Raw genomic sequence first — 17,695 nt, 5'->3', positions numbered from 1 at the left:
TCCCCATGCTACACAAAGTCCACTAAGAAGGTTATGGCTTTCTGCATGGATGCAAAACGCTGCAAATGCCAGGCATGGAGATCTGTTAGAGTCTGTTGTTTTGAGGGGGTTTTTTTGTTTTGTTTTGTTGGGGTTTTGTAATTATTGTTAATTTATTTTGTTTTAAATACAGTACCTGAGTGAGTTTTTATTAATGTAAAACAGGGTTATGCTTACTTTTGAAATTATGGTAGTCTTGAGACAAATAGACCGCTGTTAATCTAGCAGCTTTCAAGGTTTTTTGTCATATTTTATGTTGACTCTATTGTCTTTCATCCATGCAGTAATAGTTTTTCCAGAAGGGTTGTAAGATATTGCAGTAAACTGTAAGTTGCAATGAATGTGTTTTGTGCATTTCTAGATGTGTCTCTGGAATAGCGCGAGAGATGCCTAAGTGTTGTGTTTGCTAGTCTCTGTCAGGAGTGGAAGCTTGTTAGGTATAACCTGAGGTTTACTCATTTCCTTCAGGAGAATAAGGAGAATAATCAAGGTCTTGTGTTTAAGATTCTATTGCTTTTTGTATTATTCATGTGGAGGCCTTAATATTGTACTCTGTACTCCTGTCCTCCTTGAAAGGTAACTGCTTTTTTTTTATTACTAGTGCATCTGGAATTCCTGTGCTCTCATTTTTTGGGCATGAGTGTGGATCAGAATCATGAGTGTGAATTACGAAGAAAAGCCTTTTGAGACTTAAGAATGTGAAAAGTAGGAAATGGAAAATGTTTGGAGACTTGATCTCCTTTCATTTAATATATTTTATTTGTACTTAAATTCTAAGTCGAGTATTTCTTATTTTTAGCAAAACAGTGATAGTTTCTGACTGCAAGTTTTAAAGTGCTCTTCTGTACTGCTCCTTCTAAGGGCAAAACAGAATTGCTATTCCATGATTGTAGTGCATAATTCCCATCTTGTGTTTTATGTCAGTGAACTTGATTATCATTTTTCTTTCATCAGGCATTTATGACCCTGAATTAAAACTGTTACAGTATCTTGAGACTTCTGGGAAAACCTCTGCTTCTGTTTCTATCAGTGGCAGGATTTCCAGCTAGTTTCTGTTCTTAGCACATATATACATTTGCTTCAGTTCACCAAGTGGATTTTTGGGTGTCATTTGCTTTAGACCAAGTCTTCTGAAAGCCTTTTTCTGGTCTTCCTCTGTGCTACATGCAGCAGCATTTTATGAGGTCTTCCTCTCTGAGAAGGTTATATCCTGGTCCTTGTCCCCTCAGATATATAAAGACTGGTCTTAGGTCTAGATTTGTCAGGTTGGTCCACTCATGCCTTCCGCTGAGTGGCAGCAGATGTGGATCCCATGACCCACCTCAGGCCTGTGACTGGTGTGGGCTGTAGCTGTCAGAGCTGGAACACTTTGAGGGGTAACTAAAATAATGAAACTCTTCTGATGATAATGCTGAAAGGCTGTTGCTTCAGTGTCCGTTTTTTCAATGCATTCCCTATTGTACAGCAAGCTTTAAAATAGCACTTTTATGGGATATGGTTGTGTTTATCAGCTTAATCTAAACTTGTGAGCTGTGTTGAGGTTTTTTTAGTTCCACAGAGCTGGATGTAAGTTGCCTTTCCCTTGACAAAGGGAAGCCTGGATTTCCAGTTTGCTCTGTCCACAGAAGTGTGCTACTGCAGGCTTCCACCACGAACTCAGCACAGCATGTACGTGTTCAGTAAGGTAGTCTTGTGTATTGGGAAAAGTGGCCTTGAAGCTTTGTTTGGAGTAGAACAATCCTTATTTGAGGGGAGACAGGAAGTGAACTTGATGAATATACAGCAATGTACTCTCCTGTTTTGGACAACAACCTGTCACTGGCTAGTGACAGCTGAGACCTCGTCTCTGTGGCGTGCTGCAGCATCTTCTTATTAGAAATCAAATTAAGAAGAGTTCTTGAATCATGGCATCTCATGCAAATTGAAGTGCAAGTTGAGAATACTTGGCCTCTGAGAACATTGCTGTAAGAAAAAACAGTATGTCCTTGTTTTTACTGTGTTTGCTGAGGAGGCATCTTGTTCCTAATATATTCTTTTTCTCAATATAAATCTGTCTGCTTTGGAGGTGGGTTTAACACATTTTCATCTGGACATACAGGATGGTAGTTTATTTATTGGAGTTTTTTCCCCCATAGAAACATGTATTTTAAAAGAACTGGACACTGCTCTTAAGAGCAAGTTGTTTTTTAAGCAGAAAGATTGCACTTGAGCTAGTGAATTTGAATATTTACTGAAATACTGATTTTAGCATTTTAAGATTTCAGATTTAAAGACTTGGAAGACTACATTAAGTAGAGCTATTTAGGAAGAAATTGTATTAAATTCTCAAGTTTTTTGAGAGAATACAAGTAGTTTGTATGTGTACTAATAATACTACTAGTCTACTAATAAAAAGATAAAAGCTCAAAGCACAGTCTTGAGCTGTCTATAAGTAGTAGCAGATAATAAGAAACTGAAACATTCACTTGTAGGGGCTGTGTGTCTTTATAATTTTTGGTGACTTTTGTTTAACCTGCTTTCACAGATTTCATTTGAAAATTGTGAAAATTTCCTAAAATTCCTCATTTTAGGAAATAAAGTATTAAAGCAGTGAAAATACTTAGATTTGGTGATGTAATGTTTGCACTTGTAGAAACAAGTGTCTTTCCTACTAACTGCAGTGGAAACTCTCAGTAAAACTGTTTTTAATTTGGTATCTCCAGAGTAGTGCTGCTCAGTGTTGTACAGTGTGTGTCATCATTCAGTATTTAAAACTGCAGGCTTTCAGTCTGTTTCTTGACTTGCCTTGTGTTCAGTGGTTTTGACATCGTGTAACTGAAATATTCACCTGTTGAATTAGATGTGGAATGAAAATCTTGGCACAGTTAATTCAGTCCATATAGAAGTTGTTTAAAGAGACTAAATATAGAACTATCAGCGAGTAATGACTGAATGAGCAAACTGACAGGATATAGGTAGGGAGATTAGTCTGGAGAGTCTCTGCTTTAAATGTGTATCACAGGTGAAATGACTGGACTTTGACGTCAAAAATAAAGAGGGATATGTATATCACATACTCTAGGCAAGGTTCTTTTAATAGGAATTTTATACCAGTCATATTCTGTGGCATCCTTGCTTTTCACTAATGGTGCTGACTTAAATTACATGGCATTTCTGAAGTTATACGTTTCTTTCAGATTTTTTGCCTGACTAGTAATTCTGGTGCTTAGCAAGATGGTTAAATATAGTCTACAGATATTGGTGATGAACCACTGATTTTGGTTTAATATGTGTTATTGCTGTGACTAATGTACCCAAATTCAGGGTGTTGGAGTAGTCAATTGAAGGTAGTAACGATAAAACTGGATATGTAAGAGTAGGGTATACTGGTTAGGGTACTGCTTTAATTTATTTACTTGCACTCTTGAAATTATATTAAGTGTAGGCCTTGACTGCTCTGTCAAACTATTTGAAATGTTTTTAACCAGAGAGGGCATAGGTAATACTGAACCAGCTGTCATAAGAACTCATACTCACTTACCAGAGGAAAATTTGAGTTTTGCAAAAGCTGCTTTGTATCTTGACATGTACCAGTTCTGTAGCATAAGGTAAACTTGCAGTAAATCAGCAAATATTTTGTGCAGGTTTCTTCTCTTCTGATAGACTCTTTGTGAATTTATATTTTTATATGTGGCAGCATGTGTCCAGCAGTGTGAATTCCCCCTTGAAAGACAATGTCTGCGTGGGTTTGTGGTAATCCATGATTTTACTAGGACTAGTCGTGTTCCCCAGGCAGTCTGTCTCCATTCCTTGGTCTTGGGTCTCCTTAAAATCCTGACAAGTGAGGCATGGAAGTTTATTTCTCAAAGAAACTCAGGGCTAAATGGGCAAGTAGAACAAGTTTGTTCATTCCAAAAGGGTAGCTGTCACTGTCTTTGTTGCTTCTTTGGCTGACTGCAGGCAAACTTTACTCTGTTTTCCTGTAACTTTGATTGTAGGGCTTTAGCTTTTGTGTAGCTCTCATGTAGAAAAAACAAGGCAGTATGACTTAAAAGGTTCCATACTGGATAGCTACAAGTCTTTGAGGTCAGTCCTCCTCAACCAGCACAAAATATATCTTGCACAAAGTGTCTGGGTGGAACTTCAAGGATCACAGCAGTGTTCAGGGTACTGCTTGTTTAATCTCCAGCATGCTGTCTTCTGTTTTGCTTCCATAGCAGTCTTAAGAGCCTGCTGGTCTGCACACAAATGAGACAAGAAGGATTTGGAATGAAATATCAAAGAATTAGGCAAAAAGACAGAATGACAGAATCAATTTCCAGTTGCCCAGTATTGACTAACAGTACATGAAGGGAGAGGGAAGGAAAGGAGATGAATCTAACTACTTCTTGAGGATCCTTTTTACTTTTGTATTTTACATAGGTGAAAAGCCTAGAAGTATTTTGTCCTGTTGGAGAAGCACAGATGTTCTGTCCCAATTATTCTGTAGTAACACCATTTGTACAAACTTCAGTAGGAAGTAGTGAACATGCTGTTTTATAGCATGTATCTAAAGGTCAAAGAATCTACTTAATCACCTTAAAATATTTTGACTGACATGTCAAGGCACCAGGTAAAAAAATTCTGTCCAAAAGGATCCAAGAATTTCACTGATAAATGGCATTTAAGGCCTCTGTTGCAGAAACTGACAAGCTGCTGAACAGGCAAAAAACAGGTTGGAGTCCTAATTCTGCGATTCATTCTTAGCCCTGTAGAAGTGATCTAGCAGAGTTTATCTTGATCTCATGAATGATTGTGATTATGAGTCATTTGGTAGCAAGCTCAACATGTACAAAAGACACAGCACTTGAAAAACACTTGCAAACCTCTAAGTGGTTCAGACTGTCTTTCTGTGCCTTTGGCCTACATATCACACTGAAGTCTTAATTCCTGATATATTTTAGTGCTTTTTAATGAAGAATTCATGGATCATGGGACATTCATAAAACTTCTTAAATATGTCACTTTAATCATACACTTTCTCCACTAAGGCTTGCTGGAATGTGTACCTAGCTTTTCTCATTTATTTGGAAGTACTTTTTATAGATGAATTCATGTAGTCAGCTGTTCCTGTGTGGTCTAAGTTGCATTCCTTCCATGTTTTGGAAGCTAGCTCCCAAAAAAACCCCAAAAAACCCAAAACCACCAAAAACAAACAAAAAACCAACAACACCAAAATCTCCATTGAACTGGCTTTGCAAAGTAACTGTTTTGTCTGCTGTTGGAGAGGTTTTTATGTCTCAGAACAGATAATACTGTCTTATTTTAGCTGGTTTTAAAGTGTTTGTTTTCTAGGATGTTTTAATGTTTTTTTTCTAAGGTTTCTTATGCACGACCAAGTTCAGCCTCTATCAGAGATGCAAATTTGTATGTTAGTGGACTTCCAAAAACAATGACCCAGAAAGAACTGGAACAGCTCTTTTCCCAATATGGACGTATTATTACTTCTCGTATTCTGGTTGACCAAGTCACTGGTAAGTAGGCAGTTTTGCATGGCCTTTCATGGAATCACAGTTTGAGATATTTCATCTTTCAGTACAGTAGTCTTGTCTCTATAATGTATAAAAGCTGTATGTAGGCCAGAAAATGCTTTTTTCTCCTGGAATTGTTCATAAATATGCATGGACAGAAATAGACTGTGTAGTTTACTGAGCCAGCTTGAGTCATTTCCACCCTGAAGGTGCAGGTCTGAAGCTTGTTTGATGACTTGTAATAAATTTACAGCTGCTCTAGTCTTCCTTTCCAAGCTGCTGTATGAAAATTGTTTCCCAGTGCCTTACAAAATGCTATTAAACTTCTTTTTTCTAAAAAGAAAATTGTGTGCAGAAATGTGCAGCTGGTTCTCTTGAGGCTAGGATTATAGAAGCCCCATACTGGCAGTTGCTATTAAGTCTGTTTTCAAGCTAACTCATTAAATTTGGGCACACACATGAACTTTGAGTTCCTCAGGAGCAGGTGAGTTCTTTGATTACCCATGTCATAAAGTACTAAGATGTAGCAGGTTATTTGTATTATTACAGTATGTGTGTCAATCAGGTAATGGTTGTCAGTGACACTTCGTGCTTAATCTTCACACTTGGGACAGTAATGCCTGTGGTTTTTTACTGTCTCAGATGGCTCATCTTGAGGAAGTTTATAGGTCTCTGAATCACCTGCTGTGAGGTTTCTGCCAGAAATAAGCAATTGAATGAAAAGCCAAGTACATGACAGGAGCATTGGGTGTACAAAGCAACATACAAAGAGACAGGGTTGGAGAACTCTCCAAGTTCTCCTGCTTCTAGAGCACTAAGGGGTGGGACAGATGAAGTCATTTGCTCATATAATTATTCCCTGAATAAGCTGGGTTTTATTTATTTTCTTTTTTTTTAATATTTGTGCCTTTTCAAAGCTGCATATCCTCTTGGCTGCCAAACAGCTTTCAGCTGTAGAAGGTCATAAGGTTTTTTAATTGTCTTACTTTGAAAAGTTTGTACATGCCAGCAGTTGAGTTCTGGCTGACCTTTAGAGGAGCTTGTGTGTACTCCTTCACCTTCCACTAAGTTAAAAGAAATCTACTTAGAGAGTGTTTTAATAGGTGGAGTTGTTGAGAGGGTAAAGAGGCCTAGAAAAGAAAGCTAAAGGCCAAATACTGCCTTGTACATGTAGCAGATTTGCAGGACAGATTTCTAGTCTTTGTGCAATAAATAGCTGTTCACAGTAGGTGCCTGTATATTCATACATAGAAATAGATGGCATTTAACAAATGAAGCAGTAAGTAAATATAATTGAACTTGTAATATGTGTTATAATTCTATTCATATTCATAAATCCTGCCATTTGCAGTGTACTTTCTGGCATATAGATTGTTGTTAAGCTTTCTTGCCTCCTTCTTTTTAGTAATTTGGAAGAAGTAGGCTCAGAATGGTATGAATAATAAGGTTGTGACACAAACTGACAGATAAAAAATGCAAAGTTGAAGCTGTGACATTTGCCTCTTTAAAGCTTTGTTATGCCTGTTCATTGTCACTTTTGATGGCTTAAATCATTGTTTATTAACAGAATACATTTCTTGTCATTAATGTCTTTCTCAGTTGAGGACAGGTGTCTAACTCACCTGGTTATTCATGAACCAAAATGTAAAGGGGCTCTAAATGGCACTTTAAATATTACAACAAAACATTGATCTAACTAATGTAGACTGTTAGTAGGTTTAATGTTAATTGGTTCAAGTGTCCAGTGTAGCTCAATGTGTTTATGTCTAAGATGTTTGGAATTTTTGATGCGTGATGTTCCTGAGACCTTCTATAAGCACTTTTGGATTCCTTTGCATGTTGCCTTTGACTTTTCTATATGAAGAAAAGTTTCCTTCAAAAGTAACACCTAGTGATGTATAGTGATTCACTGAAGTCTTTTACTCAGAGGTAACCACTGACTATTAAAACATGGCCATAATTCCCATTCTTGCAATATGTGCACATTGTCATCCTCTGAGGATATTTGTTTCAAAGAGAGGTTCAGGCGATACTGCAGGGGAGAAAAAGCCTTTTTTTTTTTCTTTTGCTGCTACAGAGCAGAGAACTAAGTTATATACAGAATTTTTGTCACTTCAGGTACTGCAGAGTAGCATGAGCTGACCAGAGGTAACAGTACAGCTGGTTTGGGTTCATCTCCATCCAACAAAATTGCTTTGTTTCTAAATTCCGCTTTGGCTCACTGCATTTGTTTACACTGTTTTCCCTCAAACTCACAAGCTCTTTACACAAATGTCTTATATCAGTTAAATTAAAAATTAAAGTGAAAATTACAGTAGAAAATTCTTACTTTATGCAAGAGATCAGTTCTGTTAAGCTCAAAATTATCATGTGTTCACAGCATTCAACCATCAACATAGCAATTGGCCACACAAATAACAGTTAACATCTAATATTCTGGAGTCTGTGAATTCATTACTGTATGCTTTTTTCACCTTGTGCAGGGGTGTCACGGGGCGTGGGGTTTATCCGGTTTGACAAGCGAATTGAAGCAGAAGAAGCTATCAAGGGCTTGAATGGCCAGAAACCTCCAGGTGCCACAGAGCCCATCACTGTAAAGTTTGCTAACAACCCAAGCCAAAAAACCAATCAGGCCATTCTTTCCCAGCTGTACCATTCTCCAAACAGAAGGTATCCTGCCCCTCTAGCTCAGCAGGCTCAGCGTTTTAGGTAAGTCAAATAATATGCACGAGTGTGCTGAAACTTGCATGTTCCCACAGGCCTGATTGATAGCCTCCACTCTTGTGCATTCCTGCTTGTCTGACTTCTGTGTGGGAAGGAAACACATGAATGTTGAACTTCAGCTATGCTACCACAGTACAGCTAAAACCAAAATGCATGCCATTCTACTGATAGCATTTCAATGTCTAATAAGCATGCTTAGTTAAACCCAGGTGGCATCTCTCTTGTACTCAGTCACTTAAATTTTTTTTTAAAGGTTACTTTTCATTTCCTAGGTTATTCTTGGTGAATGTGCAAGTTGATTCAGTTAATATTGACCTAGGAGATAGTGTTTTTTTCTTCTTTTAGCCATGTGGTGTGCCACAGCCAGCTTCATGTTTACCTACCCCTGCATTTTCCTTCCACATTCTGGCTTTCAGGTTTTTTTCCTGCTTAGTTGTCTATGTTCTCCACTTTGTCTTCTCTTGTTACAACTTTTCATAATAAAAATTGCCGACATATTTTTTGCATGTGCTTTTTCGGGACTTACGTTCCCATCATGTTGAAAGTATTGCTGTATAGTTCCCTGTACTATTTAGTGTATTGACAAGAACAGATGGTGAGAACAAAGTGAAACAAACACTGTACTATCTACATCCTTGAGTACCTTGGATTTTTTTCAGTGATCTTGATTATTTCTTCTCTCCCTCTGCCCCTGAACGGTGTGACTGGGTTGTGTTAAATAGTAATACACTCAAAGAGTATATATTTTGTTTTTTAAGAAACAAAACCAGTTGGCAGCTTTCTTCAAAGAGAATATACCAAATTTCAAATGCTCTGCATTGCCTAGGCTTGCTTACACCAAATATTCAAGAATTCATGGCCTGCACTTCTGTCAGAATTTTTAAATTTTTTCTTTCATTCAGCTTTTTGGCATTATCTGCTGCATCTCACAGGTGTGAGAAGTAGGTGTTCTGTTGTAGGAGAGGGGATAACAAGTTTTATTTACTTTTTTGTGGCTCTTATTACTATTTCCTAGGTAATAAAAGGGCTACCTTACAACAGTGTTCTGAATATTGCATAAAAGTAAACTTGCCATTATTCTATAGACAGAGTCTGGGGGCAGAAATTGCAGGATGGACTCAAGTGCGTTGTATGAAATAAGATCATGGGGTTTGTGTCACAAGCTTATTCAATATACTCTGATGCAGTTACCCCATCTCTGTTAATAGCTGACAGAGGCCTGAAAACAGCTTAAACTTTAATAATGAAAGCAACAGGATCAATACAATGCTTCCTTTTTTTTCTTAAGTGAAAACTTGGGCTGGACTTTCAAAAGCCATTATATATAATTGTTCCTCAGTTTCTATAAGATGTATAACTTAAAGCATCTTTAAAAATTTTCCAGTAAAAGTCCCTGAGAATATTTCCAGAGTATTTTCAAGTCTTCAAGGTAATTGCTGAAAAATCATACAAGTGATACCATTACTGTATTAAGTATCTGACAGCCCTTGTAACAATAACCTATAAGTGGTGGTGTTTCTAGATTTCTTCACCTTGCTGTCCACCGTCCATGTCAATGACAATAGACCTCAGTCATCCACACTGTCTACTGATAGTAGTCAAGTATTTTTTAATTTACTTTTCCTGCTCTTTTAGGGGTTCAGTAGTTTCTTATCAGTGTATTCTGCAAACCCAGTTCACTGCAAAATCAGTGCTCTCTGGAAAACTAAATCAAGTGTATATTTTTTACCTAAGCTCATATTTTATTGAGTCTTGATCTTCATGTGTCTGGGATTTGTCAGAAAGACACAAGAGCTTCTTCAGGGTGAGCATTTTTTGAAAGAAGCAGTTTAAGGGACTCCAGGAATAAGAGCAATAGGAGTAGTATGCACTGCATATTTGAGATATTGGCTAGAATATTTCAAGGGGTTTAGAGTTGTGGTGTGGTTAGAGTTCTACAACTAAGGTGGGGGGGGGGGAAGGTGAGGCAAGAACCATGTGGAGAAATCTTGAAAATGTGTGTATGTGTGTGTATATTATGAAACACTTCACCCTGGAAAATTATAGCATCATAGGATATCCTGGGTTGAAAGGCACCCACAAGGATCATCAAGTCCAGCTCCTGGCCCTGAACAAGGCCAAGAGTCACACCATTGCCTGAGGGCACTGTCCAAACAATTCCTGAACCCTGGCAGGCTTGGTGACATGACCACTTTCCTAGGAATCCTATTCCAGTGTGCAGCCACTCTCTTTGTGAAGAACCTGTTCATAATAGGCAACCTAAACTTCCCCTGACACAACTTCAGAGCATTCCCTCAGGTCCTGTCACTGGTCACCAGAGAGAAGAGATCAGTGCCTGCCCGTCCTCTTCCCCTCACAGGGAAGTGTAGAATGTGACAAGGCCGGCCACCTCTCAGGCTCTCCATGCTGAACAAGCCAGGTGATCTCAGCTGCTCCTTGTACAGTTTCCCCTTCAAACCCTTCACCATTTTCTTGGCCTTCCTTTGAACACTCTAATGGGTTTATTGGACAGGAGCACTCTTTGCTGGGTTAGGAACTGGCTGGATAGCCAGGCCCAGAGGTGTCCCTTGGGTCTGTGCTGGGGCCAGTTCTGTTCAATATTTTTATTGGTGACATGGATGACGGGATTGAGTTTTTCATTAGTACATTTACAGACAACACTAAGCTGGGAGTGTGTGTCAATCTGTTGGAAGGTAGGAAGGCTCTGCAGAGAGATCTGGAATGGTTGGATGGATGGGCAGAGTCCAATAAGGTGGTGTTTAGTAAGTCCAAGTGCCGAGTCCTGCATTTTGGCCACAACAACCCCCTGCAGGTTACAGACTGGGGACAGTGTGGCTGGACAGTGCCCAGGTGGAAAAGGACCTGCGGGTACTGGTTGACGGCTGGCTGAACATGAGCCAGCAGTGTGCCCAGGGGGCCAAGAAGGCCAAGGGCATCCTGGCCTGGATCAGGAATAGTGTGGCCAGCAGGAGCAGTGAGGTCATCCTTCCCCTGTACTCAGCACTGGTGAGGCTGCACCAGATCTGGGCCCCTCAGTTTGGGAAGGACCTTGAGACACTTGAGGGCATCCAGAGGAAAGCAGCAAGGCTGGTGAGGGGCTTGGAACACAAACTCTGTGAGGAACAACTGAGGGAGCTGGGATTGTTTAGCTTGGAGAAAAGGAGACTTAGAGGTGACCTTACCACTCCCTACAACTTCTGAAAAAAGGTTGGGGTCAGGTGGGGCTTGGTCTCTTTGTCCAGGCAGCAACTGACAGAACGAGAGGTCACAGTCTCAAACTGCATCAAGGGAAATATAGGCTGGATATAAGGTTCTTTACGGAAAGAGTGGTAAAGTATTGGAATGGCCTGCCCGGGGAGGTGGAGTCACCATCTCTGGATGTGGCACTTGGTGCTGTGGTTTAGTTGAGGTATTAGGGAATGGGTTGGACTTGATGATCTTGAAGATCTCTTCCAACCTTGTGATTCTGTGACTGTATATCTTTCTTACGTTGTGGCACCTAAAGCTGCCCCGAGCACTCGAGGTGAGGCTGCCCCAGTGCAGAGCAGAGCAGGACAATCCCCTCCCTTGCCTGGCTGGTGATGCTGAGGGTTGTCCTGGTTGCCAGGGCACTGCTGGCTCACATTCAGCTTGCTGTTGACCAAGACACCCAGGTCCTTTGCCATGCTTTTCAGTGTCTCACCCCCCAGTTTTCTCTGTACATCCTGGTTTGCCCAATCTCGGGTGCAGAACCTGACCCTTGTACTTTTTAAATGTCATGTCATTGGTGATTTCCCAACCCTTGAACTTGTCAAGGTCTCTCTGCAGAGCCTTCTGCCTTAAGGGGAGTCAGCAGGTCCTCCTAATTTAGTGTCATTGGCAGACTTACTTAGTATATGTTCCTTAAGTCCTGCATCCACGTCATTTATGAAAGTGCTAAAGAGCACCAAGACTAAAATGGAGCCTTGAGGAATCCAGTAGTGACCATTTACCAGTCTGGTGTGACCCCATTCACTGTAACCCTTTGTGCCTTAGCCCTGAGCTAGTTGCTCACGTATCCCATTATACATTTGTCCAGCTGTGTGCTGCACGTTTTGTCCAGAAGGATCCTGGGAGAGGCGGTATCAAAGGCTTTACTGAAATCCAAAAAGATTGCATCATCTGACTTCCCTTGGTCAGCTGGGTGGGTTATACTGTCATAAAAGGAAATGTAAGTTTGACAAGCAGGACTTTGCCTTCATGAAGCCATGCTGGCTGTGATTGTGCTTTTCAATACTTCCCAGAATAATCTCCATAATTTTACCAGGCACTGAAGTGAGACTGACAAGCCTGTAAGTTTCCAGGGTCATCCTTCTTGCCCTTCTGAAAATTGAGGTGGTGTTAGCCAGCTTCCAGTCAACGCCATATTCCCAAGATCATGAAAAAAAATCATTGAAAGAAACCTCACAAAGACATCGGCCAGTTCTTTGAGTGTTCTTGGATGAATCCCATCCAGTCCCATAAATTTTTAGGGACTCAGTTGGAGCAGGAGAACCCGAATTCAGGGTTGTTCACTGTTCTCACAGCCCAGGACACTGGGACCGTCTTAGCCCATCCAACATTAAAGATAAAGGCAGAGAAAGAATTAAACTTCTCTGCCTTGTTGGTGTCCCTGTTTTGGAGTGATAACCATTTTCATTCTGTGACAGGCTAGTGTTACTTTTGGACTGCTCTTTGAGATTGACATATTTTAAAACTTGTTGTCCCCCACATCATTGGCAAGCTTCAACTCCTGTTGAGCTTTGGCCATACAAATTTTCTCTCTCCAGTCGCAAGCAATATCTCTATATTCTTTCCATATTCACACTACTTTACCTCCACTGTCTTTACACTTACTTTTTTTGCCTTAGCCCTGCTCAGCCAAACCAGCTTTCTGTCTCCCAGCATTCTGGAATTACCAGAAGGAGCGGGAACATGAAAAATGTTATTTTGCAGTTAATGTTACAATAGTGGCTAGTGATCCAAAATACTGCATTTGTCTTGATAGTCATGGTAGCAAACATGTCAGAAGCCTTAATAAAAGTCATCTTCTCAACCAGTTTGGTAGTGTGGAAAACTTGACTGATATGGTCACTGACTGTAACTTTGTGGTAAAAGTATGTGATTTAGGCTAAATTTGTGGCCATGGTGCACTTCATAAAATGAACTTCTTGTGATTGTGGTTACTACACGAGAATTGTAGCAGCATGGGGTTTAGATGGTGATGCTGCTACCTATTTCCCGATAAGCATCTCCACAAGGAATATCTGTTTTGTCTTCACTCGCTTGTGTAATAAGGTGCCATGGCTCTTTCAGTGGTGACACTTTAACATTGTATGAGGTTCTGTACAGTGTAATGGATGTGACAGTAATATGCTACGTTTCCTTAATCTTAAATGGTGGAAAAGTCTGAAGACTGAACATGTTGCTAAATATTTTGCAGGTTGGACAATCTGCTCAACATAGCTTATGGAGTAAAGAGGTAATAAAGGATTAGTTGGTTCATAACAACCAAATTATTTTTTAAGTATTTTGCAAACTCTTACTTTTCAGTAAGACTTGTGTTGGATTTTTGCATGTTGAGACTTCAGCTGAGATTGTTCATTTTGATGCATTTTGCATGAAATAGACAAGCCTTTTGTAGCAGTTCCATGGAATTCCTGTTTAAAATGACTTGCTAATCCTCACTGGTTTTATAGCATGCTTTCCTTTTGATTTTCTGTTACATCATTTCAGACATACCTAGCACTGTTCTCCCTACTTGTGTATAATTTTTTTTTACTTAGTATTTGCGCAGTTAGGGAGCAAAAAATATTTTTTATCTTACCTTTCTAGTCTGAGCAACATGTTCATTCTATGAAAAGCTCTGTATCATTCTCTTCCTTTATTTTGACATTTCTTTGCTGGGGTTATGCATGAGCAGCTGTATGATGATTCTGTTTTGCTTTCCCTCATTCTTTAGTAGGTTCCCTCCAATGACCATTGATGGAATGACCAGTTTGGCCGGAATTAATATCCCTGGACATGCAGGAACTGGGTGGTGCATTTTTGTGTACAACTTGGCCCCTGATGCTGATGAGAGTATCCTGTGGCAAATGTTTGGACCCTTCGGAGCAGTGACCAATGTGAAGGTCATCCGTGACTTTAACACCAACAAGTGCAAAGGTTTTGGATTTGTGACTATGACAAACTACGATGAGGCAGCTATGGCAATAGCCAGCCTGAACGGATACCGCCTTGGTGACAGAGTGTTGCAGGTCTCCTTCAAAACAAACAAAACGCACAAAGCCTAACAAGTTATTCTCAGTGCATTAATACATGAAAACTATACAACAAAGGCAATTTACAAGAAGCTTTATGCATTAGTAAATGCCTTTGTTGTATGCCAGTGTGGAAATGGGGATAAAATGACTACTTAGCATCCTAAGAATATGTGAGATTTTTTTATTGCTAATATTTGAATTAGAACTTCTTAACTATCTTTTGTGTTTGAGTATTGACAAGAGGTACAGGGTTTTTACCTGTCACAATGCATATTCTATTGCCTTCTTTGAAGAAGGTGGACCTTTTAAAATGTTTCAGCTAAGAGAAGAAGTTTTTTTTCTTTATACATGACTGCCTTTAAATCTGTGAGTAAATATCAAGGCTTTGTGTAATACTATAATTTTTTTTGTAATTTCTTGATTTGCTTTGTGTTTAATTTACATTGTAATGCATTATTGTTTTGTTGTTCAAGAAAAGTATCTGAAGTTTACATTTTATTTATAAAGTTATAAGCAGTATTTATTTCATCATCTTCATTTGGGTTGGGGAGTGGGAACACATTATAAAAGCTTATTGTAAGAATACTGGAGAACTTTTCGTAAAGCAGTACCTTGCCAAAGAGATAAGAGCCTCTTTGATGTGGGTTTAAAAAAGCATCTATTTTTATAAAAAAAATAAAAAATTTGGAGAAACTTTTTACTGGTCCTGGAACAAATATTTTGACTTGAATACTTTGAGAAATCTCTTCGTATGACACCTAGTGAGCTTTTAAAACTTACCAGGAAATTTGCAATTGTTGGGAAAAAATTTAGAAAGATTTATGATGTAGTACTTTTGAGACCTTTGTATTAAGAAGTAAAGTCAATGGGATGCACTGTTGGTTTCATTTTTTGTAATCATCAGTGGAGTCATTGATCATCCTGGTTATTAAGTGATAGGTAGCTCACTTTAATTTGATCTTGAAGCAAATGAAAATTTTAAAAAAGAATATAAGAGCAAGCAGAAAACTTAAAACACTGAGATATGGGGGAAAAAAAAAATCTGTTCTTCCTAAAGAATTCCCTTCAGATACAGCTCATGGTGTTTAGTGATGTACTTGCTATTGTTTGAAGAATTGTTTTGTCTTAAGAAAAGACATCAAGCATGATTTGTGCAGTAGCAAATCAGCAGAAGTGGCCTGAGTTGGATACATTAGGAAGTATTTTGAAAGTTATGTTCAAGGCTAACACCTGAGCTTTGTGTAATGTAAATAAGAACTTAAGTTATGAACCTTTCAGCTAATTTTGATTATAGTTTTTTTAAAAGTTACATGCCAAGTGATGTTCAATTTTGAATGTTTTTGTATAAGTTCTTTCTTTGTAAATGGCATTAACATTGTTACTTGAGGTCTGCTTCTTCTTTTCTTTATTTTTTTTTTTTGTCCTGAGGACTTGAATTTACAGTGCATCAGATTTGTTGCTATTTTTGTCTGTAGATAGTCTAGCTTCAGCTGTTTATGGTGATGCAACATTTTTGTTTATAAATATGTTTGTGGTAAAAAGAAACAAGTATAAACATATGTTTTGAGCAAATTTCCTTACATTTTTCATATGAAAACCATAAATACCTGTATGCTATTGAAGTTTAACTTTGTATGATGCTTAAATCACTATTTGGGGAAATAGAAAAAGTCTTTACCATGTATTGAAGAAATTTAAGGAAAACAAATACAGAATATTTTCTGATTAGCATCTAGCTTATAATTAAATTTTTAAAAAAAAGCTGAGGGTTTGATGCCTTCACCAGGATGCACTGACAACTATGTAGTTACGTCCTGCTTTTTGTATAAACTGAGATGCTCATATGCTTCCCCTTAGAAAAAGCAATGTTCTATGCATAACATAGTTGTACACTATCTTTGCAGTTGTTTTGGGTTCTTATTCTTTTAAATTGTAGTTATAAAATTTTCAGTATAGTACAGTACATATACTGTGAAGCGCGTGCTAAAGTGAATAAGCAAGTTTTCATGCTGACCCACTCAATGCTATTCAAAAATCAATTGGCTTCCTGAGTACTTCTTCATTCTTAGATGCATTTAGGTTGTTAAAGCTAATCCTCTGCATTGAAAGTTGTATATAGTATAGAAATCACAAACTTTCTGATGTGGGAGAAATAGTAGCTACATGCTTCTTTCCTATACTACTGTAGCAACTAATGGCATTGATGAGAAGGCATGTAAATTGGGCTTCACTTTACAGTGTTTATCAGAGCACTTAGTAAAATATAAGGCTGGTATTTATTTGAAGTTGTATAGTATGACTTAATTCACATTTGTTGGAATTGAGAATATATTCTGTTGGGTATTTAAGAGGTTGTACATGTTTTCTTTTGTGTTTGGATTCTTTGTACTTTTTCATGTTCAGTACATCAATAAACAAAGTTGAAGGGAAAACAGTCTCATAAGCTGGTCTTTTACCATATTTACCTCTGTTTTAATGAGTAAGCAATTTCAGTGTAAGGTTTATGAGCTACTTGTAATTTAGGTTAGGATCCTAGTTACTGACAAGGAGGTAAGACAGCAGAGCTGTGTACAAGTTCTGTTACCTTAGAATTAAGTGTAGAATATTTTCACTTTAGTTTTTCATTAAACACTCAGTACTTAGGCTGAAATAATAAATGAATGTCATTAAATGCATCAGTAAAAATTAACTTGCTGCTATGCAGTGTAACTAAGTGAATGCCCCTAGTGTGTTTTCCAAGGGATGAGATGGAAAGATTAAGAAGCATCGGGGACTCCAAGATGGAGATGCACCAGTTGAACTGTGCTCTAGCCTTCCTGAGACAGGAGCAGAGACCAGAAGGAAATCCATATCAAGAGCATTGTGTAACCTCCCCCTGCCAGGCTGAAGGCAGTAGATAACAAGGAAGGAGTGAAAGGAGGCAAGTCCTTTCTTTGCACAACAGACAAAAGCCCTTCTTGTCCACCTCACCCTGCTAGCTGCCTCTGTGCAGTAGGTGTGAGGCTCTGGATGTGGTAGGAAAATCAGTGGATGATTAGGACAAAGGTACTTCTCCAACAGAAAAGTCTGCCTCCCTGAGATATGAGTTATGGATATCACCAGGAAACTTCCTAGCCTGGTTCAGCCATCGGACTCATACTACTTGCTGGTCCTCCACGTGCATGGTGACAGAGCCACAATGCA

At 38.8% G+C, this 17,695-nt stretch overlaps 1 protein-coding gene across 29 annotated transcripts in view; it reads left to right on the top strand.

Annotated features, from left to right (window-relative positions):
- ELAVL2 (ELAV like RNA binding protein 2) overlaps positions 1–16,944 on the top strand; it is an 88,595-nt gene extending 71,651 nt beyond the window's left edge. For 25 of the 29 annotated variants that reach the window (XM_064402659.1, XM_064402666.1, XM_064402649.1 and 22 more), the window contains 4 exons: positions 5,378–5,531; positions 8,012–8,237; positions 13,693–13,731; positions 14,212–16,944. In XM_064402659.1, the coding sequence (XP_064258729.1) occupies positions 5,378–5,531; positions 8,012–8,237; positions 13,693–13,731; positions 14,212–14,542 (750 nt within the window). In that variant the 3' untranslated portion in view covers positions 14,543–16,944. The remainder of the gene's footprint in view (positions 1–5,377; positions 5,532–8,011; positions 8,238–13,692; positions 13,732–14,211) is intronic. The other 4 variants (XM_064402642.1, XM_064402641.1, XM_064402644.1 and 1 more) reach the window with 3 other exon arrangements.
- The last annotated feature ends 751 nt before the right edge of the window (positions 16,945–17,695 follow it).

The sequence above is a fragment of the Passer domesticus genome, chromosome Z (assembly GCF_036417665.1).
Source record: "Passer domesticus isolate bPasDom1 chromosome Z, bPasDom1.hap1, whole genome shotgun sequence".
Lineage (NCBI taxonomy): Eukaryota > Metazoa > Chordata > Aves > Passeriformes > Passeridae > Passer > Passer domesticus.
Note: the sequence above shows the minus strand (reverse complement) of the source record. Positions and strands in the feature narration are given on the sequence as shown.